The sequence below is a fragment of the Marmota flaviventris genome, chromosome 5 (genome assembly GCF_047511675.1).
Source record: "Marmota flaviventris isolate mMarFla1 chromosome 5, mMarFla1.hap1, whole genome shotgun sequence".
Classification (NCBI taxonomy): Eukaryota; Metazoa; Chordata; class Mammalia; order Rodentia; family Sciuridae; genus Marmota; species Marmota flaviventris.
This window is the reverse complement of record NC_092502.1, coordinates 71,212,192-71,237,022: the sequence shown is the minus strand read 5'-3', so window position 1 is coordinate 71,237,022 and position 24,831 is coordinate 71,212,192. Positions and strand designations below refer to the sequence as shown.

The 24,831-nt window shown below is 54.9% G+C and overlaps 1 protein-coding gene across 4 annotated transcripts in view; it reads left to right on the top strand.

Moving 5' to 3' along the window:
• The window catches only part of Cxxc5 (CXXC finger protein 5), a 34,144-nt gene extending 14,778 nt beyond the window's left edge, over positions 1 to 19,366 (top strand). For all 4 annotated transcript variants that reach the window (XM_071612315.1, XM_071612314.1, XM_027927841.3 and 1 more), the window contains exons 2-3: positions 15,860 to 16,960; positions 18,316 to 19,366. In XM_071612315.1, the coding sequence (XP_071468416.1) occupies positions 16,019 to 16,960; positions 18,316 to 18,360 (987 nt within the window). In that variant the 5' untranslated portion in view covers positions 15,860 to 16,018 and the 3' untranslated portion in view covers positions 18,361 to 19,366. The remainder of the gene's footprint in view (positions 1 to 15,859; positions 16,961 to 18,315) is intronic.
• Positions 19,367 to 24,831: the final 5,465 nt, after the last annotated feature.

Here is a 24,831-nt window from a genome sequence, read left to right as displayed (position 1 = left end):
CTTGGAATTGGGGCTGGGGAAATAGTCATGAGGGGATTGGCTTTGAGCTTAAATTCGAGCAGTGGCAGAACTGGGGCTACCACCTAGGTCATCTAATGTTCCAGGCCTGAGCTGTCCTTGACACTCATGCTGGCAGATGATGACAATAAAAAATAACACAGCTATCGTATGTTGAGAACCTACTGCATGCTGACCCAAAACCAAGAGTTTCGCATGTATCTTCTCCAGGGCTTTGATGGGTTAGGGCTGACATCTGCATTTCACCGCACAAGACATGAGTTCAGCAAAGTTCAGCAACTTGTCTGCAGTCACCTAGGCTGAAGACTGCAGAGCAAGGAAAGGAACCCTGACTCTTGGAGTCCAGATGGACCCTTCCATGGCTTTAGCCTGTGCCTATGAGAAGAGGGGCTCCCCACCATGCGTGATCACACATGCTGAGTCATATTCATAGTTGGGCCAGCCCTTTTCCCTCCCCCGTTTTAACTGTCCTAGGACTCTCTGCTGTCTACTGGAGGCACTCCCCAAGTTGAACCCAAGGGCTTTGGGACTGCTGGGGCCTTTAGTCCTTGGAAGGGTGAGCCCCTTTGGCTATGGCTTCAGCATGGGAAATGTCTCACTTGGGGGCTGAGGGTAGGGAATGCCCCTGAGAGCAGCTTGTTGCCCCTTGAGGTTGCAAGGATCTGCAAACAAGTTCTGGGAAACTCCATTGCTAGGCTTAGGAGAGCCACCTAGGGGTTTGCTCAGGGTCACACACCTCCCCCATCCCCACCTTGCTGGGGGCTCCTTGCTTTTCTTTGGGAAACCCTGCAGGCAATTGTTGAGAAAGTTCCCTTCAGTGTATACTTCCTCTTCAGTACACAGGAGCAGCCTGTGGATCCCCTCCACCCCCAAATCTTGTTGCTTAGCCAAAAATCGCCAGCTCCATGTGGCCCTGGGGGACTCACTAAAGGTCCGCAAGCCAGGTTGACTTTGCTGGAGGTTACTCCTCACCTCAGTCAGATCACTTCCCCTTTTTGGTCTCAGTCTCTTCATCTGTGAAATGACTGCGTCCACCCTACACATGCTCAGAGGCAGGGGTAAGTTCATTTCCCACTCACAAACCCATGACTGGCATTCACTCCTCAGGTCCCCCCAGGTCCTGAGCTTCTACTGTGGCACAGGAATATGGGAGCAGGGTGGACACTAGAGTTGGGCAACCTGCATTTCAGGCTCACCTTCATTGTCTACAACTTGGGTGTGACCTCAGCCAGTCACTGCCACACTCAGTCTGAGCCTCAGCATCCTCATCTGTGAAATGGTGCCTACCTCTTTGGACTTCTCTGAGGGTGGAGCAAGATGGTGAGGACAGAGCACCTAGCTAGACTCCATGAGAGTGACAGTGGGGCCCCTCCCCCACCCAGTCCTCCAGCTTCCTGTCCCTCCAGCCTTGGTCTTGAGAATTCTGGGAAGGAGACGGTGCCAGTCTGCTGGCTCAGCCGACTTGGCCACTGACCTTCAGAGCACCCAGGCTGTCAAGGCCGCCTGACTGCCTGCTGGGCGGGCAGGGGGGAGCGCCAGCCAGCTCTTCTCCTGAAGCTGCCCGCCCCTGCTCCCCCTCTCCTCTCCCTCTCTGCGCCTGTGTGTGAGCTAATTAATCTCAGCCCCTTTGGGAAATTAGAACGCCGCAGCCACGGCCTCCTCAGCCTCGCAATGCATGTACTGCTACTGGGCCATGCCAAAATCCGTTGTGGTTTAGGGGCACTGGGGTGGAGGATGGGGGCAGCAGGATGAGCTGGGCAGGCCACAGGTCTCTGAGTCCCTCGCCTTCTGGCTCACTGGCTGAGGGCTCTGGCCTCTTGGCCCCCTCCCCATAAGGAAGCCAAGTAAACATACTGCCACAGTGAAACCAAATCCCCAGTGGCCTCTCTAACCTGGTCCCAGGACTAGCTTGGACACCCCTCATTCCATGTTCTACCTCATGTGGGGTCCTCTTGCCTGCCCAGCTTGGGCTGATGGAGACACATGTAATTATGGAATTTTGCTTGGGAAATTAATTTGAAAAAAGTTAATTAATTGGTGGTTCCGGAGGTGGCGGGCTCCACGCCCGGCTGGTCTTGTTGACGTCAGTGCTGACCCACAGGAGACATGTGGCTTCCTGGGCAGGCTGGGGAGGGGGACCCCAGTGACCCAGCTGGGCAGCCCTGAGACAGGTAGATGGACAGTGAGGAGCAAAGAGCAGACCAGTGTCCTGGCCCAGAGTGGGCACACAGACAGGGTTTATTGACTAGACTCACTGAAGGTGAATCTCAGCCACTTGTTTGTGTGTCCGGCGAGCCATTGTCAGCTTCCACTGTACGTGGATCACAGTGTCTCAAGTACCCCCAGCCAACATAGACCAATGAATGTTTTGTCCATTTTTTTCAAACTTCTTTTCTCAAGAAAAACCGCTAAGCCTATTCTTAAAGCTTTTTACAAAGGGCCGGAAGGACACTACCGTGCCCATTGTGCAAATGCCCAGGTTGTTGTACCTGTCCTCTAGCAGCATCAGGTAGGAGGGGCATGAAGCTTAGTCTTCTTCCCAAAGGATGAACACCCCAGCTCTTTGGAACCCATAAGCAGCCCCCTTCAAAGAGTGGGTGATAGAGCCCTTAAAATTGACTGTTCCCTAAGGAGGGGATCATGGAACATAGCCAGCCCCCTCCAATCCATCACCCCAGCAGTATTTATTTTGTATCCTTCTCCTCCCACTGCCCTCCCCCACCAACATATTTGTTGTCCTTTGTGTATACAGGTAGGGGCTTCCCACACCCAATTCTCAGCAACACCCAGCTGGGATGAGACTGGAGGCAACATACCTCAAGGGTCTTGGGGTACATGTGGACCCCCACTTCCTCTGGACTCCCCACAGGACCACTGACCACAAGCTTCAGCTGAACTAAGTCCCTATTTCTGGAGGAGTGTGGGCAGACTTTCTCCAGGTAGGGGAAGGGCTGGGACAGGTCAGGGTCCTAAATCCCTAGGAGGCCACCAAGGTGAGAAACAAGGGGTTCTCCAGATTGTTGGTCTGGGTTCCCCAAGCTGTGTGACCTTGGGCAGTTCCTTTCATTGAGGCTCATTTCTTCATCTAAGAAGTAGGGGTGATCACATAGCCATTCAGAAGCCATGGTGGGGTACAGGGAGGCATAACCACTTGAAGTGTTTGGCCCTGGCACCAGGCTTTTTCACTGCGTGGTGGAGGTGGGCTGGGTGGGAGAGAAGGGAGCCAACCATGTGGGACCGAGCTGTAAATGGGGCCTGAGAGGCCAGTGGGTTTGGGAGGGGAACTCAATGAATGCGTGGGGTTGGGACCAAGGAACTGAAGAATCTGAGAGGAGGTGATGTTTGCGAAGCAGCCAAGAACAAACAACTAGCAGGCCTGGGTGGAGGGTGTCAGTTATCCAGCATCTACCCTCAGGGGAAAAAAGTACCCTTTATGGGTAGGCAGATCTGGGAACTTCATATCTCACATCTGTCTGGTGTGTCCATAGTTCTGGGTTTCTTCAAGGCCTGACCCCAATCTTTGTGGCCATACCCACACCCTGACCATCCTGTGTGGGCCGAGTATGGGGTAATAGGGAACTTCCTTTGCCCACTTCGCCTCCCCCAAGAAGCTCTCCCTTCTATGTCCCCATCCTTCCCCATCCCGTTAGCCCCCTGGCTGAATATTCAAGGTTCTCTGCATAAATTGTTAAATTCTTCTGTGTATGTCCCTGAGGTGAGTTCCATGAAATTTCTTCTCTGTCTCGGTGCCCAGCGCAGGGTTAGCACTGGACAGACCCATTGGTCATAGGACTTCTGTGTGTTTCCATCTTTTTTTTTTTTTTTTTAAATTTTTTATTGTTGGTTGTTCAAAAGTGTGTTTCCATCTTACATATGGGTCACATGAAGACATTGTTCAGCCAAGGTCATGCAGCCTATTTGAGGGGCAGAGCTAAGTTGGCTTAGGTGGTTGTGGGACCACTTGGTGCCCTCTGGGGCCTTCCCTGAAGAAATAATTACCATTCCTAGATTTCCTGGGGGCCCTGGCCCACCTGACAGGCTATGTTCCTAATACCAGACTTTCATCCTTGTCATGACCTTGGGGAGTGAGGGATTCTGACATCAGGCAGGGGTCAAAGGGCAGAACTTGGGCTGGGGTTGTGGCTCAGTGATAGGGTGCTCTCCCTGCTCACCTAGCACAGGTGAGGCACAGGGTTTGATGCTCAGCATCACATAAAAATAAAGGTAATTGTGTCCATCACAACTAAAAAATATTTTTTTAAGGCAGGGTTTGGGGGGACCTTAAATCTTTCTGAGCCTGAGTTTCTTCATCTGTAAAACAGGGATTTAAGTACCTCTTCCTTTAGTGCTGGGAGGTGGGGGGCTGAAGAGATAATGCCTATGTTGTTCTTAGCTGGTGCCTGGACCTAGTAAAAGCTCTGAGTGTTTGCCACCGTTATTATTACTTCTGACGTTGTTATTTTGTTGTCATTGCGTTATTGTTCATGTTCCCAGGGCCCAGCAGCTGTGGTAGCTGGGCCTGGACACAGCTCTTGGTCTGCAGAGAAGTTGCAGTGCCTAATTAGCTGTAAAAAGGCCTGGGTTTTTATTTTTGCTGCAGGGTCCCACCTGCCCAAGGCTTCCCCAGTCCCTCTCATCCACTGGGCTGGAGCCATGCCCCTCCCCAACCAGGTAGGGGGGCTGGCCCCAGGCGAAATCCTCCCCAAATTTCCCCTGCCACTCCCTCCGCCTCCCAGACCTCCGGGGCCATGAATCATTTATGAGGCAAAAATGAAACCAATTAAGGACAAACTTTGAAAGCCTCTAATTGCTGCGCCTGGTGGCACCGGAGAGTGAGGGGAGGCAGGCCTGCGCGCTGCGGAATCTCCTTGGCCCAGGCCTTCCCAGGCCGCCTGCCCCGCCGCGTCTCGGGGCGCCACAGTCTCCCGGCTCCCGCCGCCTCCCGGCCGGCCTCGGACGTGCCTGTGCGGCTCGGCCGCCGCGTCTGCCGCCCGGCGCCCGCCGGGTCCCAGGCCGACTAATTAGGCCCAGCTCCCTCCCCGCGCCGCCCGCTGCCCGCTCCAGGCCCGAGGTGATGGCGGCTGTTCCTGCCCTTCTGGGGCCTGTGCCCCAGAGCTGGCCGCCTTTCTCAGGCAGGAGCCAGCTCTGCTTGCCTGGCTTAACCCAGATGAGCCCAGGACGCCCTGTGTCTGAACTGGAGCCTGGGATCCAGCACACCCCCACGGTGGAGCACAGCTCCTGAGGTGCTGGGGTGCACGGTCCCCTTCAGAGTCAGGGAGAGATGCTTATCAGCAGCCAGAGCAGAAGGGGCTGCGGGTGGCTGATGAGAAGGAAGCTGGGCCACAGGGGAAGGGTAGTGCTGAGCTCTTGGGTGTTGCATTGGTTCATGGCATCCACTGCCTGCTCAGCTTCACCTCAATCAGTGACCTTATTCAGATTCCTTAGTCTCAGTTTCCCCATTTGTAAACTATCAAGACCCACCAGTTTCCTCCTGGATTTGGGACTTGGGGAGCTGGGCTTTATATGTCACCCCAACCTCTTTCCTCTCCTCTCTGGAGGTGCTGAGGTGTGGAGGTCAGAATCTGGACCCAACAGGGCCTGCCTCCCTGCTGTGAGCCCTGGATACCAATGACAGCCTGCTAGCTGTATGGGGGGCCAGGCAGGTCCTGGACATTCAGGCCCGTTGTTTGCTGAAACAGAATTTCCGTGCTAGTGTTTTTCCATAATTATATTAGCAGGTGGGATTTTTCCTCGGGGAAGCAGTTGAGGGGGAGCACCATGGCTGTGTCCCCGCCCGCTCCAAGCGTGAGCTCACACTCGGCTCTGCCCGCCTGCCTTCCGTAATGATTTTTTAATTATGCAGCCAGTGCTCGGAATTGCTAATCCACCTCCAGCCCAGCATCCCTTCCTGCAGCTCACACCCTGGCCCCTTGCTGTCATCCCCAGAGTGGCGTGCCCAGCCCTGTGCCTGTTACCCAGTGTGGACACGTCTACCACAGTGGGAGAGAGGTTGGCTAGGAAGGGTGGTAGGGTACCTCTCCTCCATCTGCAAATGACAGGACTTGGGGGCTGTTATGGCTCTCTTTGTCCTCCCCCCACCCCTAGCACAAGTGTGGTTTGCACCCTCCAGGACAGCTATAGCTCTGGAAGGGGGTGGGGTAGTGATCACTGACCACCCCTGAGTGATGTGTCCACACCCACTTTAGGAACATTAGCCTGTCCCTCTAGTTCTGTGTGACCCCAAGGACAGATGCACACAGCACAATCTTTGTCTCTGTCACATCCACACTCACACTTTGCTTCCCTTCTCCACACGTACTTGGCAGCACAGCAAAGCTACACAAGCACAATGACAAGCTCTGTGGGTTTCTCGCACACACAGCCACACCTGAGGGCTAGGGCACCCTCGGGAGACCTCATTCCCGCCTCACTATTGCCTCCAGACCCTCTCTCTCCCTCTCCACCTGGCTTCTGGGAGGCACACTGAGGTCTCCTTGCTCATGCCTGGTAGGGAGCTGCCAGTGGCTGGCCTGCCTGAGCCTCCATCGACCCTGGCCTAGGGGAGGTGGGGGGGTCTGCTGTACAGTGGCGGCGGTGGCGGCAGCTCCTCTCCAGGCGCCCAGCTGTGGCATCTGTCAAGGTCAGATAGCGACTCCGGAACCAGCCGGCTCGGCCCCATGGCCCCTCTCGCCTCATTATTTTTGTGTTCCGGGGCTGCAGCGACACCTCCCTCCCTCCCTCCCTCCCTCCCCCCCTCCCTCCCTCCCCTTCTTGCTGCCTCCCCCATGCCTCTACAGGGACGGCCTGCGGTCTGGGGGCTTTGTTTTCCAGTTTTTTTTTTTTTCTGTGCTCAGGCCAGAGCTGTTGGACCTTGAACAGCAGACAAGACAGGTGCCTCCCTCATGGCCCAGACAGGTTCTCTGCTAGTAGAACCATGGGTTTCTCACAGGGACAGACTGAACCTGGGTAGAGCCCAGCCCCCACCACAGCACAGGTGCACCTGTGGGCAGCTTCCTGTTTCCATAGGGGCCCTAGCAGCTGACACTAGTTCCTGTCCTTACCATCCTCATCCCAGTCAGGCTGCAGCCTCACATCCGTCCCAGTGCCCCTGACAGCTCAGTGTGCACACACTGGTGTTCCCGTGGTGCAGGCAGGTTGATCTGCACAGACATCCTCCTGCCATGTAAACTGATCTACTTGTACACCACACAATTCTGCACACATTCACAGGTGTGAACAGCACACACCTCTACCTTACACACAGGGAGGTCACACAGACACCTCCACCTGTGCTGGCATATAAAACTTGTGAGAACAGCAGTGCACTCCAGTCCACCAAGGGTGACATCTGAAACTACACATGCACCTGGGCACAGCCACAGTCCACCAAACACATACATAGCATGCAGTTGTCTGGCATATCTTCCAGTACACGTTTAAATATACTCATTCCGGGCATGGTGGCACATATCTGGAATCCCAGCGGCTCAGGAGGCTGAGGCAGGAGGATCATGAGTTCCAAGCCAGCCTCAGCAACTTAGCAAGACCCTAAACAACTCAGAGAGACCCTGTCTCTAAATAAAATATATAAAAGGGCTCAGTGGTTAAGCCCTATGGTACCGGTTCAATCCCTAGTGCCAAATAAATACAGACAGACAGACACACCATACACTCATACACACATACATAGTGCTGCTTCTCACAACACACACTCTGCCCCTGTGCCCTTGTTTATTATGCAGTTATATACTCAAGAGACTTTTATCTCCTGAAATTTGGGACATGAACTTGAGGACTCTACTTGATGTGCCTCTGTGTCCTGAAAGTGGGAAATGGTGGCGGGACAGATGTACATCCCCCCCTGCACCTGGCCAGTCTCTTCATGTACACTGCTCTGACCCAAGAGCAGTGGGATGGAGGGGTGGGTCCAAGTGGGTCATGATGGGTTTGGTGGCTGCCATCAGGTTCAGGTGGATGACTGCTTGGGTTCTATCACCCCCGATTAAGATATGTGAATGTTGGGGAAATAGGATGTGGGCAGACCCCAGGTCCCCAAGGTCTCTGGGCAGCCCTGTCCATCCACTCACTTCCTCCTCCAGCTGTGGACTGCTGTGACTGCCCCCAAGAGGGGGAGGTAGCTGGAGGCTTAGTGGTGGCTGGGCCCCCACCCCCCAGGAAACTCAAAACCCTGGGCCAGCCGCTGGTGGCGGGTTGGGGCAGGCACAAAGAGGGCCTCTGTGCAGCCGGCTGGGCTGCCCACAGGATTCTGGGGGAGGCAGCAGGAGCCGGTTTCCGTCCCGTTCTGCTTCCTGCGGAGGCCGCCGGAATGCCCGGAGCTCTGGCCCAGCCTGGCCTGTCCGGCCCACCCAGAGCCCCTTCCCCTGTCTTCCTGGGCCTTGAGGCACAGCTGAGGACTTTGCTGCAACAGTGCCCTAAGGTGATTTGCCCAAAGCCTGAGAACCACCCCGAAGACCCATGGGGAACTTCGGGGCAACCCCAGGCTGAGAGCTGAACTGGGCCTCATATTCCAGCTGACATCCCTCTCACCATTTTCCTTGGAGTCCTTGGAGAGCCAGGCCCTGGAATAACACAGACCTGGGTTTAAGTCCTGGCTCTGCCACCTACTGACCTCGTGACCTTAAGTAACTTTATCTCCCTAAGCCTCAGTTGCCTCATCTATAAAATGAGGATGATGACAGTCAAATAAAGGGAAATAGAGAGAATCCATTGGTAAAATGCATAGGACCTGGCAGAGAGTGAGTGCTCATTCTTAGCGGACCTGCCATTGTCATGTCCTTTGGAGAAGCACGCACTTGCCCCAGTAAGCTATGCATCATCTGGGGCTCATTCTAAACCATGTGACTTGCTCAAAACCCTTCTCTTCAGGTCTGCCTCCCTACCTGCAAGTCATATCATTGATTCAGGCCTTCTGAGACTCGGAGGGTAGATGGGGAGTCACTATTTGGAATCTTTCCCCCCGCCCGCCCTGTATCTCTCTCTCCTTCCCCATGGGACCCTGTGGGGTCATGATTCCTGCAGTTTGGGCTGAGGAGCAAGAACCATTCTACCAGGTTTGGTGACGCAAGTCTGTAATCCCAGTGGCTTGGGAGGCTGAGGCAGGAGGATGGTGAGTTCAAAGCCAACCTCGGCAACAGCAAGGAGCTAAGCAACTCAGTGAGACCCTGTCTCTAATAAAACACAAAATAGGGCTAGGGATGTGGCTCAGTGGTTGAGTGCCCCTGAGTTCAATTCCCCTTTATCCCCACCCCCACCCCCTGCCCAGGAAAGAACCATTCTTCATATTTTTCAGATGGGAAAGGGCAGGGCCACAAACCCACACCTCTCCAGTTCCTACCCACTCCTGTTGAAAGGTGCCACCCACCCTGCAGACAAACATACACCTCACACAGGAACTCCAAAGGACAGAGCACTCCCCAAGATCCAGGGGTCACCAGTAGGCAGGGTAGCATTTTATGTACATCACAACTGCTCATCAAATTTCCTGCTCTAAACAGGGCAGTCCATTTCTTCCTTCAGAGGGTGGGTGTGAGGTAAAGCATACATGATGTCTGGCACAGAGGAAGGAGTGTGTTAGTTGTGACCCTTGTGGTCCTATGTGACATGAGGAAACAGGATTCAAAGGCTGTATGCCAAAGTCACAAAATAAGGAAAGACTTGCCCAATCCTTTAAAGCCTTCAGAATCCGGCCTGAAGGAGGTGTTAGTTGAGGAGGGTTCTGTCTTTCAGAGGCATCCTAGGCTCCTCATCGTCCCACTCCCTAGAACCCAGGTCAAGAGCACACCTGCTGCCTGGGGCTTTAGGGTGCTACTCCATGAATGGGCTGAGCCTCTTCGCCCACTGTTTTGGGGAGCTCTAGAAGAGGAACAGAGGCCCACATGCCCCTGCGGTTTTTCTGGAAACTTGTGTCTCAGCCTGTTTCAGGCTAAGAAAGGGGTGGCACCTGCCCTAGGAGAAGGGGTTTAAGAGGAAGGCCAGATGTCAGGGTAGAGTCCAGGAAGTGCGACCACAGTGCCCTTTCTGTCCTTGACGGTTGGTCTTGGGGTTATAGTATCAGCTGGGGCTGTGTTTCTGTCTCCAAGATCACTGTCACAGGGTGTTTCTCCTGGACTTGAGTGGGGCTTTTTCCCCTCTGGAAACTCCCCAGGCTGAATCATGGAGATCAGAGACAGAGCGCGCGCGCGCACACACACACGCACACACCATTGCTCAGCTTAGTTCACCCATCGTAGCCTGTGGCCTGCGCTTCCTGCCACCACAGGTCTGCATGCCATCTGTCTGTCCATCTCGCCTTGGAGACCAAGGAGACCACTTCACCAAAGTGGGTGGAGGGCTGTGGTGGGGCTCTCAGCAACTGTAGAAATTGACTTGTGCCAGGGCATGTGGGTTTGCAGAGCCCACCTACTATCATCCAGGTGGCCAGTGCCTTGGGGTCCCCAAATGCAGTCTCCTCCAGAAAGCCTTTCATCTGCAGGCAGGAAAGACCTGGAAGACTGGTACAGCTAGCAAGGAATCAAGGAGGGTAGGTGTCTTGGACAAGCCCTGTACTTGAAAAGGGTGACTATTGCACAGTAAAAAATGTACTCAAAATCTTATATATAAGGGTGTATCGAATTACACCCTTAAAAATGGGCAGATTTTATAGTATGTAAACTATATTTCAATAAAGCTGTTTTTAAAAATCATGCCCTTGGTCTCAAGGCCCTGTTCAGTTGGGACCCATTCAAGCTCCTGGCCACACCTCACACCTGCCTCCCTGCTTCTTAGTGATGCTTTCAGGCGGCATCCTCTCTGGAAACCTCTGTGGCAGCCCCTTCCTCCAGGAAGGCCTCCTGCCCTGCTCTGTCCCATTCCAGCTCTTGCTTCCCACTGGCTCATGTGGCCACCAGTCCAACTCCCGTGCACTCCTGGGGGCAAGACCAGAGTCTGAGTCCTTTTGTCCCTCAAGTATCACAGGGCAAGGGCTGCCACTGGAACAGGTAGGTGGTAGAGGGTCTGTGTGCAGCCAAGCATCTGGAGCATCCAGCTGTGGACCACCTGTGTACATGTATGTCTGGGCACACAGTGCCATCCCATCCCATCTCAGGATATGATCTCCTCCCCCGCGCTGCCCAGCCTGTAGGGTTCAGAACCCAGCCCTACAGGAGTGAAGGGAAGCTCTTCTGGGGCTGAGGGTGGAGCGAGGGTACCACCACTACCTCCAGTGACCTCATTGCCTGCTGGCATTATGATGTCGCTGGTCTAGCATTCTGAGTTCCTGCCTGTGCATCTCCAAGCCCCCAGGTGGGGGCACTCCCCTGGGGTCTGTGACAGCTCGCCCCTGACCACAGAGAGGTGGTCAGGCATGGTAACAGTTCTGGGGTGGGGGGGTGTTGGGTAACTGGGTCACCTTGCCCTGGGCCATTCTTGTTAATTGCCCAAATAGAACAAAGGCAGTCACAAAGCAGGGTGAGTAATACTTGGGCTCCAGGCTCAAGCTCTGCCCCTACTGGGCACCAGCTCTTTGACCTTGGGCAGACTGCTTGAACTTCAGTGAGCCTTAGTTTTCTCATCTCTGAAATTGGTTAATAGTTCTCTCCTTGGGTTCCGTTAACATGTGAAGCATAAGAACACTGGGACACAGTAGGTCCTCAATAAATGCAAGCTGATAGGATTAGTTAAGGGAACCGGAGTGCCAACTTTGGTTGACACTGGATCCGGGAGTAGAGGGTCTGTGCCTTCTAGGGTAGAGGCAGGGAGTCGTCCCCTGTAGCAGGGTGACCCTATTCGGACTTTCTCTTCCCAGTGTAGCCACAAAAGGTGTTGGCCCTGTGGCCAAGAACTTACTGCCCTCTATCCTCCTGTCTCCTTCTCTTCTCCCCAAGCCTGGTGGGTCTCAGCTGGTCTCCTTCTGCAGACTTGTCCAACTGCTTCTCTTGGTCCTTGTGCCCCTGGAGTCTAGGACTCTCAGGGCTGTGGATCTCTCAGACGCTGAAGACCTGAGCTCAGACTAGGTACCTTGGATCCCTAGATCTCTCTGAGCCCCATCACCCCAGTTTCTGGTCCCCTATCTGCCCTTTGTCCTCTAACTTTGACCCTTGCCCCCTCCTCACCAGGTCCCTTGTTCTCAAACCTACCTCTGTCTCTCCATTCTCTATCCCTACCACCTGTCTCTGTTCTTCTGCCGCTATGTCCTCCTGTGTCCCCATCTCTCCATGACTTGTTCCCCTGCCCCCTAGGCTCTGTCCCCGCCCGTCAGCCCCTGGTCCCAGCTCTCGCCCGCCCGGCTCCTGCATGGACAAAGGGGTCCTTTGTGGGCTGACCGCGGCTGGCGGGGCGGCGGGGCGCTGGCTCCGCATTGCTGATGAAACGGAGCCCTTTGTTGTCCCTCCTCAGGCGCAGTATTTCTTTTTGGGGGCTGGATGCGTTCCTGGCAGGGCCGATGATGGATGCGCCCGCCGCCGCCCGCCTGCCCGCCAGCTTTCCCTCCCGCTCATTCCCGCTCCGCTTCAACGCAGCCCCAGCTCCTCCCCTGCTTGCCTGGGCACTGCCAGGCCCTTACTGGCCTGGGAGAGGTTGCTGTGTGCCCTGTAGTAGAAGGCTGGGTCCTAGGAGAATGTCGCTTCCATGTCCTCCCCTTCTGTGAGTAGGGCAGACGGGGTCTGTGATCAGGGGTCCACTGGGACCAGGGCATCAGCTTTTCCCAAGGTCTGAAGGAGATAAGCAGGTTCAGGGGCAAATTTGGAACAAGCGTAAGGAAGAGGCCATGAAAACTAAATGCAGTTGTCTGCCCTTTCTGGGGTTTTGAGGACAATTAACCCCCTGGGGCCAGTCCCCCTTGTGTATCCTCCCCTACCTTCAGCTTCTGGAGCTAGCTGACACACCAATGTTCTTCCTGCAGCACCTGTTTAGTAACATCACATTCTCTGTCCCAAGCTCATGATCATGTTCCAGGAACTGGGGAGCTAAGGCCAGGTGGTCCCTGAGGAAGGACAGTAAAGTAGAGGGTCAGAGAAATTCTAAGAGGGGGCCAGCAATGAACAGAACAGAAAGTTTGTACCCACCAAGAGAGACTCAGGATGGAGACAAAAGCAGGGGCTCAGCCAGAGCGCCAGCCCTGAACCAACGCGGGCCGCGGGCCGGCTGTTGAAGGGAGCTGACTTCTAATTGACCTGCCCGCCCCGCACGCAGAGCCAGATTCTGGAGCTGTGAGGAGGGAGGGAGCCAACGAGCAGAGCAAGAGCAGCGTTAATGCAGCTATTGATTTCTGCCACCAGCCAGCAGGCCACAGAAGTGGGGGACGCATGCAGGGGCCGGGGTGCAGAGTGCTCCCCGCCCTACCTCTATAGCGTGAAGACCCTGCCTTCTCCTGCCTTTTCCCTTCTGCTGTATCTGGAGCTGCTGGGGTGTGGTCCAGGGCATGTTGGCCTTTCAGATGAGCAGGAGCTAGGAGAGGTGACTCGGTGGTGACCACCCTCATCTCCACTAGCCCTGGTCTGCTACCCCTAACCAGGGTCTCTGATGCCACCAGTCTTTGAGCTGAAAAATTGATCCTTGGACATAATGTGGTCCTTTTGCTCTCACTACATTTCTGACCTCTGACCCCTTAGCCCCTCCAGGACACTGCCAGGCCCTCCTGGGTCTGTCTTGGACTCTGCCAGCTTGCCTGGCTCTTCCTCCTCAGGCATCTGCCTTCACTAGGGAGGAGTCTTGGTGGGCTCATGTCGCTGGGGAGGGCCAAGGAACTTGCGGCTCTTGACGACAGCGTGCGTTGCCTCACTGTGGAGCTTTTTCCTTGACCATGTTCGCCCCTCTTTGTGGTCACTTGTTGGCAGTCTTGGGGCAGGCTCTGCCTGCTCAGGGTCTCCATTTCCCCCTCTATAATGCCAAGGACTAGATGATCTTCTGGGACAGGCTGAGTGTCGGGGGCAGCTGGACTGGGGGATGATAGGGTTGTCTGGGGACAAAGATCCAATGTGTTCCCTCCTTCAAGCCCAGGACAGGACGGGGTTTACCAGATGTGTGCCTCCCCACTGAGCCACCAGCTGCTGGGCCCTGTCCTCCCACCCCTCTTCTGACAGGTGCTGACTTAGAAGCAGGCAGAGAAGGGACACTAGAGAGCCAGAACTGATGAGGAAACTGCCACCCTGCTCCATGTGGGCCAGTTCCTTCCAGCTGTGGAGGCTGGCTGCTCAGATGCCTTAGCCTTGAAGCCCGCGTGCAGAGGCCTTCTCTTGGGAAGGGGCACCCGTGGAAGCGGCTGAAGGACACGCTTTTACGTGGCTCCACTTCTCTAGGGTCACAGCTGCCCTTGGTTCCTGCCTGCCCCAGCCAGGGGCCCCTCCTGCCTGCAGTCCACCCCTGGGTTCTCATGTGGACCTCACCCAGGCCAGACTCTTGACAGATCTTGTGAGGCCTCTGCCCCTACCATATCTGGGAGCCAGGCCAGAGCACAGCAGAGGCCCAAGTAGACATGAGAGTAGAGTCTGAGATGATAATGACTGTGGTTTGGGAGTTGAGGAAGAAGTATATGCATAGGCATGTTGTCCCCCTCTCAGGGGAAGGCTTGTCCTCTGGTCCAGTGCTGCCTGCTCTCTAGTAGGAAGTTAGATGTTCCTTGAAATAAGGATTCTAAACCTGGCCTGTGTCCTCCCACCAACTTAGGAGGCTGAGGCAGGAGGATTGCAAGTTCGAGGCCAATCTTAGCACCTTAGCAAGACCCTTAACAACTTTGTAAGACCCTGTCTTGAATAAAAATAAAAAGTGGCCAGGTACAGTGGCTCATGCCTATAGTCCCAGCAGCTTAGGAGACTGAGGCAGGAGGACAACAAGTTCAAAACCAATCTCAGCAATTTACCAAGACCCTGTCTCAAAATTAAAAAAAAAAAAATAGAAAAGGGCTGGGGATATGGCTCAGTGGTTAAGCACCCTTGTGGTTTAATCCCTGTTACCTAAAAATAAAAAAGTGCTGAGGATGTAGCTCAGTGTAGAACACTCGTGATTTCACACGCGTGCACCACACACGAAGGAAGGAAAGAAAAGGAAGGTTTCTATACTCTGTTGGCAGACTCTGGGGACTCTGGTTTATACATAGCAACCAGGTTCCTTTTCCTCTAGTACTTGTCAGAGCCTTGAAATAGCAGATGTATATTAGAAATCTCCAAACGAAAATCCAAGAGCAGCTTCCCAGACTTTTTGGTATATACCTTTAAGCACTCCTCTCCCTAGGAAGGTCCAGGGAAGGAAGGTTAGAAAGTAGAAGTGACCCTAATCCTAAGCACTCCTCTCCCTAGGAAGGTCCAGGGAAGGAAGTTTAGAAAGTAGAAGTGACCCTAATCCTCCAAGGTTAATAAGTATCTCCAGTTCTTTTCCACCCCAGCAAGGAAGGAGTGCCTGTCTCTATCAGGTGTTCTAGAACAAAGCAGGACAAATCCATGTCTTGGAGCTGTGGTCTGAGCCTGCACTGTGCCACCTGAGACCCATGTGTCCATGGGCTAGTAATTATTATTTTTTTTTTTCCTTTTTCAGCGCTAGGGATGGAGCCCAGGGTCCCATGCATGCTAGGCAAGCACTCTGCCATTGAGCCCCATCCATAGCCTGGGCTAGTAATACTCTTAGACCTTGTTTTCCGCATCTGTAAAATAGAGGATCACCAGCCACTACTTTGCAGGGTTCTTCTGAGTCTTAACTGAAGTAGTACAAATAAAAAATTCCTTAACCAAGGTGGGCTTGGCACTTAATAAATGCCTCATCAGTCTGGTGGTTGTTACTGTGGTGATGGTGGGGAAGTTGAAGGAGGAGGGATTTGTTGCTATTCTCACCCTATATCCTCTTGTCCCTACAGAGTAAAGACTCTTCTACGGGGACATCTGACCATGTGCCGGCCCTGAGCAGCAGGGCCCACCAGGCACCTCCTTTGTGGGCAGCAGGGCCAAACACTTGCCTGTGAACCCCAGCAGTTGGCAGCCTCCCTCTGCAGCAGGGTCCGGGCCTGGGCCCCACCATGTCGAGCCTCAGCGGTGGCTCCCAAGAGGCCGGCGGCAGTAGTAGCAGCAGCAGCAGCAGCAGCAGCAGCAGCAGTACCACCACCACCACCAGCAGCAGTGGCAGTGGCCCAAAGGCAGGAGCAACTGAAAAGGGTGCGGCAGTGGCAACTGCTGCGTCAGCCTCGGTGGCAGATGACACACCACCCCCAGAGCGTCGGAACAAGAGTGGCATCATCAGCGAACCCCTGAACAAGAGTCTGCGTCGTTCCCGCCCCCTCTCCCACTACTCTTCCTTTGGTGGCAGTGGTGGCAGTGGCAGCCTGATGGGCGGGGAGTCTGCTGACAAGGCAGCGGCGGCTGCGGCCGCGGCCTCCCTCTTGGCCAATGGTCACGACCTGGCGGCAGCCATGGCGGTGGACAAAAGCAACCCTACCTCAAAGCACAAAAGTGGTGCTGTGGCCAGCCTGCTGAGCAAGGCAGAGCGGGCCTCGGAGCTGGCAGCTGAGGGACAGCTGACGCTGCAGCAGTTCGCGCAGTCCACGGAGATGCTGAAGCGCGTGGTGCAGGAGCACCTACCACTGATGAGCGAGGCGGGCGCTGGCCTGCCCGACATGGAGGCCGTGGCGGGCGCCGAGGCCCTCAATGGCCAGTCCGACTTCCCCTACCTGGGCGCTTTCCCCATCAACCCGGGCCTCTTCATCATGACCCCCGCAGGTGTGTTCCTGGCCGAGAGCGCGCTGCACATGGCCGGCCTGGCCGAGTACCCCATGCAGGGAGAGCTAGCCTCTGCCATCAGCTCGGGCAAGAAGAAGCGGAAACGCTGCGGCATGTGTGCGCCCTGCCGGCGGCGCATCAACTGTGAGCAGTGCAGCAGTTGTAGGAACCGAAAGACTGGCCATCAGATTTGCAAATTCAGAAAATGTGAGGAACTCAAAAAGAAGCCTTCCGCTGCTCTGGAGGTAACGGCTCCTTAGAGGGAGGTGTGTGGGCTCTTGATCCGTCTGGCAGTCCAAACCCATCCCCCAGCCCCGGAGCCCAAATTTCCTACCTGGGCGAGTGTCTGGGGGAAGGCCCGGCCAGTCCTGGGGCCTGGGGGTCTGGCTTCAAGACACCAACCAGTTCACTGCCCTAAAAGTCAGAGCCACATCCTGAAACCTGAACAGGCTGTAGTTTGCAAGGCACTGGGATACCGATGCCCCACCTGGGCTCTGGGTCAAGGATTGACATTACCATATAGGTCCCGTTTCTCTGAGACATGTCCTACAGCATCCAGTCCGTGATCTGAGATTCTGGAACTGTCCCCTGTCCCATTTGAGGGATTCTGTCCCATGTACCCATAGAGCTCAGCCTTTCCCCCAAGGTCTCCCAAGGGTAGAGCAGCTCCAGTCTAGTCTGCCCTACGCTGAGGCCTGGAAGATTCCTGAATCTGTGCACCGAGTTCACGGATTTTGGGGCCTGGGCTGGGGTGGCCATGAGCCTGGATATAGTACAGGCAAGTCAGCAAGGGCCTGTCTACCATGGGGTGGGTTTAGAGAAGGCATAGAAGTTCCCATGCTGCTTTCTCTCCACTCTGTGGCAGGGCCTGTCTCTGTGCCCCCAGACGTGACAACCTAGCTGGAGTGCCAGGCCTGGGTACAAAGCATCTTTTCAGCTTGCTCTGTCCCCTGCCCCTGGCACCGCCCCTCTACCAGTGGGCTTGACGCAAATCTCCAGAATGGTTAGAAAACAACAATGGTATCCTGGCCATGGCCCCTGGCCACCCCCTCCAGCCCCAGACCTCATGGGTGTGTTTGCCTATGTGCAAACAAAGGCACCCACTTTCGTCCGGTGTAGAGAAGCACGCACACCTGCCTGGTCCTCATATCTCATTATAGACACAGCTGCTTGTTGACCACCAGTTACCCTCTTTCCCCACACCGTTCCACATGCACGGCACAGTCTAGCAGAGCGCGACAGACACCCCCTGTACATAGCCAGTGCACACGCTGATTTGACAGAAACATGGACACAGCCCCCAGATTTCGGCATGGCCACCGGGTGCTCGGTGCCTTTGGGCCAGGGGAAGGGGTTTTCCTATGGAAAGAGGGTTCCTGGGCACAGTGGCTCGGGAGGCCTCAGGGTGCTCTGGGCCCTCCAGCGGTCACAGCTCCTTCTCTGGCCTGGCCTGGCCAGGATAGCAGGAACTCTGCGGGGTGGCTGCCTTTACTCCAGGCCTACCCCTCCGCCATGAGGCCGTCCACGGGGAGCATCTTGCGCCTGGCCCACCTGGACCCTGACTGAACTCTCTCCTTGTTTTTGTCTCCCGCCCCGCCAGAAGGTGATGCTTCCGACGGGAGCCGCCTTCCGGTGGTTTCAGTGACGGCGGCGGGAACCCAAAGCTGCCCTCTCCGTGCAATGTCACTGCTCGCGTGGTCTCCGGCAAGGGATTCGGGCGAAGACAAACGGATGCACCCGTCTTTAGAACCAAAAATATTCTCTCACAGATTTCATTCCTGTTTTTATATATATATTTTTTGTTGTCGTTTTAACATCTCCACGTCCCTAGTATAAAAAAGAAAAAAAAAAGAAAAGAAAAAAATTTAACTGCTTTTTCGGAAGAACAACAGCAACAACAAAGAGGTAAAGACGAATCTATAAAGTACCGAGACTTCCTGGGCAAAGAATGGACAATCAGTCTCCTTCCTGTGTCGATGTCGATGTTGTCTGTGCAGGAGATGCCGTTTTTGTGTAGAGAATGTAAATTTTCTGTAACCTTTTGAAATCTAGTTACTAATAAGCACTACTGTAATTTAGCACAGTTTAACTCCACCCTCATTTAAACTTCCTTTGATTCTTTCCGATCATGAAATAGTGCATAGTTTGCCTGGAGAATCCACTCACGTTTATAAAGAGATTGTTGATGGCGCCGTGTAGAAGCCCCTTCTGTATCCATCCACGTGTGCAGAGCTGTCGGTGGGAGCTCGCTGCGGGGAGGGGGCACCGCCCCACCCCCAGGCCCAGGCCAGCCATGCTACACCCACTGTCCCTGACCGGGATCCCCCCACCCCAATCGTGATGATTTTGGAAAGATGAAAGTTCTGTCTGTTTATCCACTGAGATCTGGGGGGGCCCGTGTCTTGATATTTCCAATCCTGGCTACTTTCCCTTAGAGAAAATAAGTCCTTTTTTCAGCTTCGCTAATAGCAGCAGAAGAAAGGGCTTCTTTGCGTGGTCCCCTGCCGGTGGGGGTGGGTGCCCAGGGGGCCCCCTGCGGCCTGGGGCCCCCTGCCCATGGCCAGCTTCCTGCTGATGAACATGCTGTTTGTATTGTTTTAGGAAACCAGGCTGTTTTGTGAATAAAACGAATGCATGTTTGTGTCACTGAAGCACCACTGGCTTCTTGCTCTCTGGTTTTGGGGGGCTGGTTTGGGGCTTTCTGGGACCATCTTGAGGGGGGAGAAGGGTGGCCCAGGGATATTTAGAGTGAGGTCTTTTGGTAAGAGAGGCCTTCTGGATCCATCAAGGAGCAGCCTGGAGAAAGGACAGAAATGGCCTCCACTTGGAAAGGGCTAATACTGAAGCGCCCCACCTGCCTGCTCACATCCCGGACCTCAGAACCTGGGCCGCCAGGATCCTCACTCACCTGGAGCCATGTTCTCTTTTCCCCTAGATTAATCAGGCCTCATGGTGCAAAGCAACCTGCAGTCTTGGGGAGGGGTCTGGGCTGCCTCTTGGGATCCCATTCCTTTCTTGTGCCATGGCAGGGATCTAGTACTTCCCCAGCCACTGTTCTGTTCCCCGGGAGACTGCTCCAGTCTGAGCCCCGGTTCACGGTGGCCAGGTTGTATCCAAGCACACAGAGACCCCTCCCTCCATTCTTCAGGCCTAAGAGTTACTAGACTTGACTTCTGGGGAAGTCATCACACACAGCCACAGGGTCTAGGAAGCCACATGCTCTAGCCTGAACAGGAAGGAGTGGCAGTTGCATGCCCTTCTCTACATATCACAGAGGCCAGCCTGAAAGATATTTCCTATCCATCCACTGGGGAAAGCATTATTTTCACCCAGCTGCTTTTGAGCCTGGCAGAGATGGAGGCTAGACTTAAGGAAGGACTTCCTGACAATGTTAAAACCCTGCTTCAGGTGGGTGAGGGATTTCAGAACAAAGGAAGGGGCAACTTCTAAAGCTGAGTGGGTGGTGAGGGTGGGGGAAATGGGCTGTCTGCCATTGTTCCGGGAAGGAGAAAGCAGGGGGGTGGGGTGCTGACCCCCAACCTTTTCCCGGGTGTCACAGGCTCCCTTGGAGCACCAGGGGCTCAGCAGCCTGGCCTGGCACAGCGGGGGCAGGCGGGGGCGGGGAGGCAGCTTTCAACTGCATCTCTGCCTGGGAAAATTCCCTTTCATGTGGCTGCCTGTGATCTCTCCAGGCGGCTCTGCCTAAGGGGGGTGTCCAGCAGGGAGTAGGGGGAGGTGTTGGCAGCTGGGGGGCACCCTCACCCTTAGCACAGGCAGACTGCAGCACCTCCAGAATCTCAAGGGGGTGGGGAGGACCCCCAGGGCTGTGGGAGGGGGAGCCCGGCCAGCAGGGGGCACCGGGCTGGCTGGAGGCCCCGCCTGCCTCCACCAGGGCTGGCAGCACACTGGCTGCAGATGGCCTCGGCTGGCCCTCATTGGCACGCCTGCAGGTGTGGGGTGGATGGCTCTGGTGCCAGTCCCGATGGGGGGGTGCTGTGACTCAGCCGGCCCTGCTTTTGGTGTGCCAGCCCATGGCCCAGTTGAGTCGCATGGACCCACCTCCTAGCCTAGTCACCCAAAGTTCAAAGTCCCTCACCTCTCCCACCTCTTGCCTCCTGGGTCTGGAGGAAGCCAGGAGGAGGACATAGCTGTGAGGCTGAACATGTGATGAGGACTCATTTACCTCATCCGGGGAAAGGGGACAATAATCATCTCTCCCACAGAAAGTGGCCTGAGGGGAAACTGAGATCACACAAACCACCGTCAGCACTCAGGCAATGGCAGCTGCTCTTACTACTTAAACCTCTCCAAAAACGTCTCCCACCTCTGCTCAGACTCTGCATCCTCCCTGCCGCCCTAGCCAGCCAGGCCGCCCACCTCCATGGTGTGGCCAGCTGAGGCCTTTCCTCCCCAGCCCTAGCCCCAGCCCCAGCCCGCCGAGCTCGCCCCGCTTCCTTTGCCTCTGTCTGCAGCTCCAACTTGATGGTCTCTGGCTCTATGTGTCATGAGTGTCTTCATCTTTTGACACCTCTGACCTCTGTGTGGCACTCATCTCTCCTGGCTCCACACCTCTCTGTAGCTGGCAACTCCATCCCCATCTTGCAAGCCTACAAACCCTACCCGCTGCTCCCCTGCCTCACAAGGCACTTAGAGGCAGACTTCCCTGGGGGTAGTGTGCCCTTTTCCATCCCCTCCAGGGTTCCTCAATTCCCCTTTGCTGCAGCTGGGAGCCTGACCTCCTAGTGACCTTTTTCTTTTTTCTTTTTTTGGTGTGGGGGGGTCTGGGACACATCCCCAGGCCTATTTTTGTATTTTATTCAGAGACAGGGTCTCACTGAGTTGCTTAGCGGCTCACATTGCTGAGGTTGGCTTTGAACTCGCAATACTCCTACTCCTGTCTTAGCCCCCCCAGCTGTGGGACCACAGGCATGCACCACCGTGCCCAGCAAAATGGGGGTTTGAGAGGCTGGATGTATGGATGTTCTGGACCTAAGTCCAGCTCCTGTGAGGACCCTGTGTGTGTGTAAAAGAGATGGAGACATGCTACGAAGCCCTGAAAAGCCCCTGAGGTCTTACACAGCAACGTGGTTATACTTGGCATCAAGTGTGATGTGAAAATGGGTGTGTGACTGTGTGGAAGACTATGATATGGGACCTCCTGTGACCACAGGTTAGTATATGACACCAGTGGCCACACTTTGGGATGTTCTGTGACATTGCTTGTGTGATCCTTTGACGCAATCCTATAAGAGACCCAGTGTGTTACCAGGGTGGACAACTAAATGTGTGACATTGATTACAGCATTATTGTTGTATGGCATTGTGTGGCCCTGTGACAAAACTGGGTTATTATATGAATGTGTAACACTGTGTCCATGAGACCATTCATGGATGTGGCCCTGAGACTGACATGGATTCTCTGTGTCAGTGTGACCTCGGTTTGACCATGTGATACTACCTAAATAATGCTGGCTGTGTGCCATGACACCATGTCAGTGTGCACCTGTGATCCTCAGTGATGGGGACACTGTTGCCATGTCTTAACTTCCTTGTCTTTCCTGGGTCTCTGCCCTGACAGCCTGCAACTCTAGAGGGAGAGCAGGGCTCTGGCTGTCTCTCTTATCCCCAGCCTGCCCCCTCGCCTGGTCCTGAGGCGCAGTCGACATGGGGGAGCTGGCGTGGGGGCAGCAGGCACAGTTCCCACGGCTGCTGCGGCCCCTCTCCCAGACCCATCACCGCCTGCTTCAGCTACACAGAATCCTGGCAACCCCAACCTCTTTGTTCTCTGTGACCGCCAAAGGCCTCCCTCAACCTGGCCTGCCCATCGCCTGGCAGCACCCCCTCCCCATTACCCCACCACAGCAGCCAGGCCTGGCCTGACCTAGTCTCTAGTCACCCTTATCAGAGACCTCTGGGGCCTGATTCAGGATTCCAGACAGGGCCTTTGGACCTCTGCTCTGAGCTTGCTATGGTTGATCTCTGCAGGAAAAAGGAAGCAGGACAGCTTCTGTGGCTGCACTGGGTAATTGTTGGCTTTGAACTGGGCTCTTTGTCAGGGTACTTCCCCTTGGCCCAAGGCTTGTTGGAGGCACAGACTTTAGTCTGGGACAGTTTCAGTTTACGAAGTAAATTTACTTCATTGATTCCAAGAAGTCATCAGTACTGGGATTATTACCCATTTTATAGATGAGAAACTGAAGTCCAAGAAATTAAGTGACTGGCCCATAAGCAAGATGGTGTCAGAGACCTAATTAGAACCCAGGCTCCCAGCTCCTAGGGGAGGAGGAGCAGCTCCTTCCAGGAGAATGCAGAGGGGGCATGGGAGTCTGGACATGGGTTCCCCCTCATTTCTTGGTCATCATGTCAACACTGCATTTTGTGCATGTGTGTTTGGTGTGTGTGTCTTTGCTGGATGATCTTGGCCAAATGCCCTTGCCTCTGTGTTCTCAGGAAAGAGGGACAACATAGCCAGGGGGTGTAGAAGAGAGCCCTTGCCAGCGTGTTTTGCAGAGCAACAAGATCACCTCAGTTAGTGCCAAGACCCACATCTTTCCCAGCAGGGACATGAGGCTGGTGGGCCTGGGGGACTGTGGTTTGAGGGTCCAGTCTCCATTCCTAGATTCAGCCCAGCTCACATTGTCACAGAGGAGATGGTGATGGCCACGGCTTGAATGTAGTCAAGTCCATTTGCATCTGACTCGATGTAGCCCCAGCTTCCCACCCCTCAAGGTGCCAGAGATGGATAGATGGAGGTCACTGCACAGCCCCCCCCAGCCCCTCATTGCCCGCCCACAGCCCTGGGCTGACAAGCCACTGCTGGGGACAGCCAAGGTTGGGGGAGGAACAGGCAGCCACCAGCATGGTGATAATACAGACCTTGACCCAAACGCCCTGCAGACAGGGAATCAGTGGGGCACAGAGAGAACTTGCTGTCCCCCAAGGTCACACAGCCTCACAGCGAGTCCTGTCCCTGGAGGCCCACACCTGCCTTGAGGGTTCTTCTTGCTGGGGAGGATAGTGGGGGCATAAGAGGGTCCCCTGAGGCTGGCCAGGCTGCCAGAGCGGACACTTTCATCTCTCTCCGCCTGTCGACCTGCCATCTCTGAGCGGCATTAAATTCCGCTCCTGCCGGAGAACAAGGGCTGCCTCAGATTCCAGGCAGCAGGGCGTGAAGACAAGGCGGCCCAGGGGAGGTGAGCCAGGTCCTCCAGGGCTCTAGCCTGGGTGCAAAGCCACTGGGCCGGTGGGACCTCATCTGGGGGCTCAGGTGGCCATTACCCCAGCCTCCAATGCTCAATGAGATGCACCTCTGTTTCCTGTCCCCATCTTGTCCTTATGGCAGCCTTCCTCCCACTTCAGGTAGCACCGCGAGACCTTCCTGACCCCTGCTGTGTCAGGTTTCCCTGAGCCCCCCTTGCCATCACAGGGCTGACCATCGAGGGCACCACCTTGGTAACCCATGGTCCTGTGGCTCAGTAAAGGAAGTGTTGGCAGCTCACACACAGAAGGGGTGGAAAGCCTCTGTAGGCTAAATAAACATCATCTCCTCTTTCTGGGCCTTTTCCCCCCTGTGCATTTCTGACTCTAATTGGGGTGCTGATGACAGGTGAGAGAAACTTAGTAAATACAGACTCCTCCGGCTGAGGCTGGGGCTCTGTGGTAGAGCACTTGGTAGCATGAACAGGGCTCCATGCTTGTTCCCCAGCCCCCCCAACAAGCCTCCCTTCCCAACCCCTGGAACCTCCAGGAGTTCTTGGTTAGAGGCGCTGATCATATCCTGCCTCCCAGGGCATAGAACTTATGGCTGTGGGCCAAAAATGGGGTCAATCTGTTGATTCACACATGCCCAACAACCTTGTGAGGAGGGCATTGATCAGTTATCCCCATTTTATAGATGAGACAGTTGAGGCTCAGAGGTAGAGAGACCCATGCAAGGTCACTTAGCTAGGATCCTCTGCTTTTCAAAGCTAGCCTTTAACACCTGGTTATGCTTTGGGGGTGGGCTGCAAGGACTCCCCCACCCTACCTGACATGCCACCTATGTCCCTGCCCTTACACTTTTCTGCATTTTCTGACTTTTGGGGTCTCCCCCTTTTCTTGTATATTGTTTTTCAAA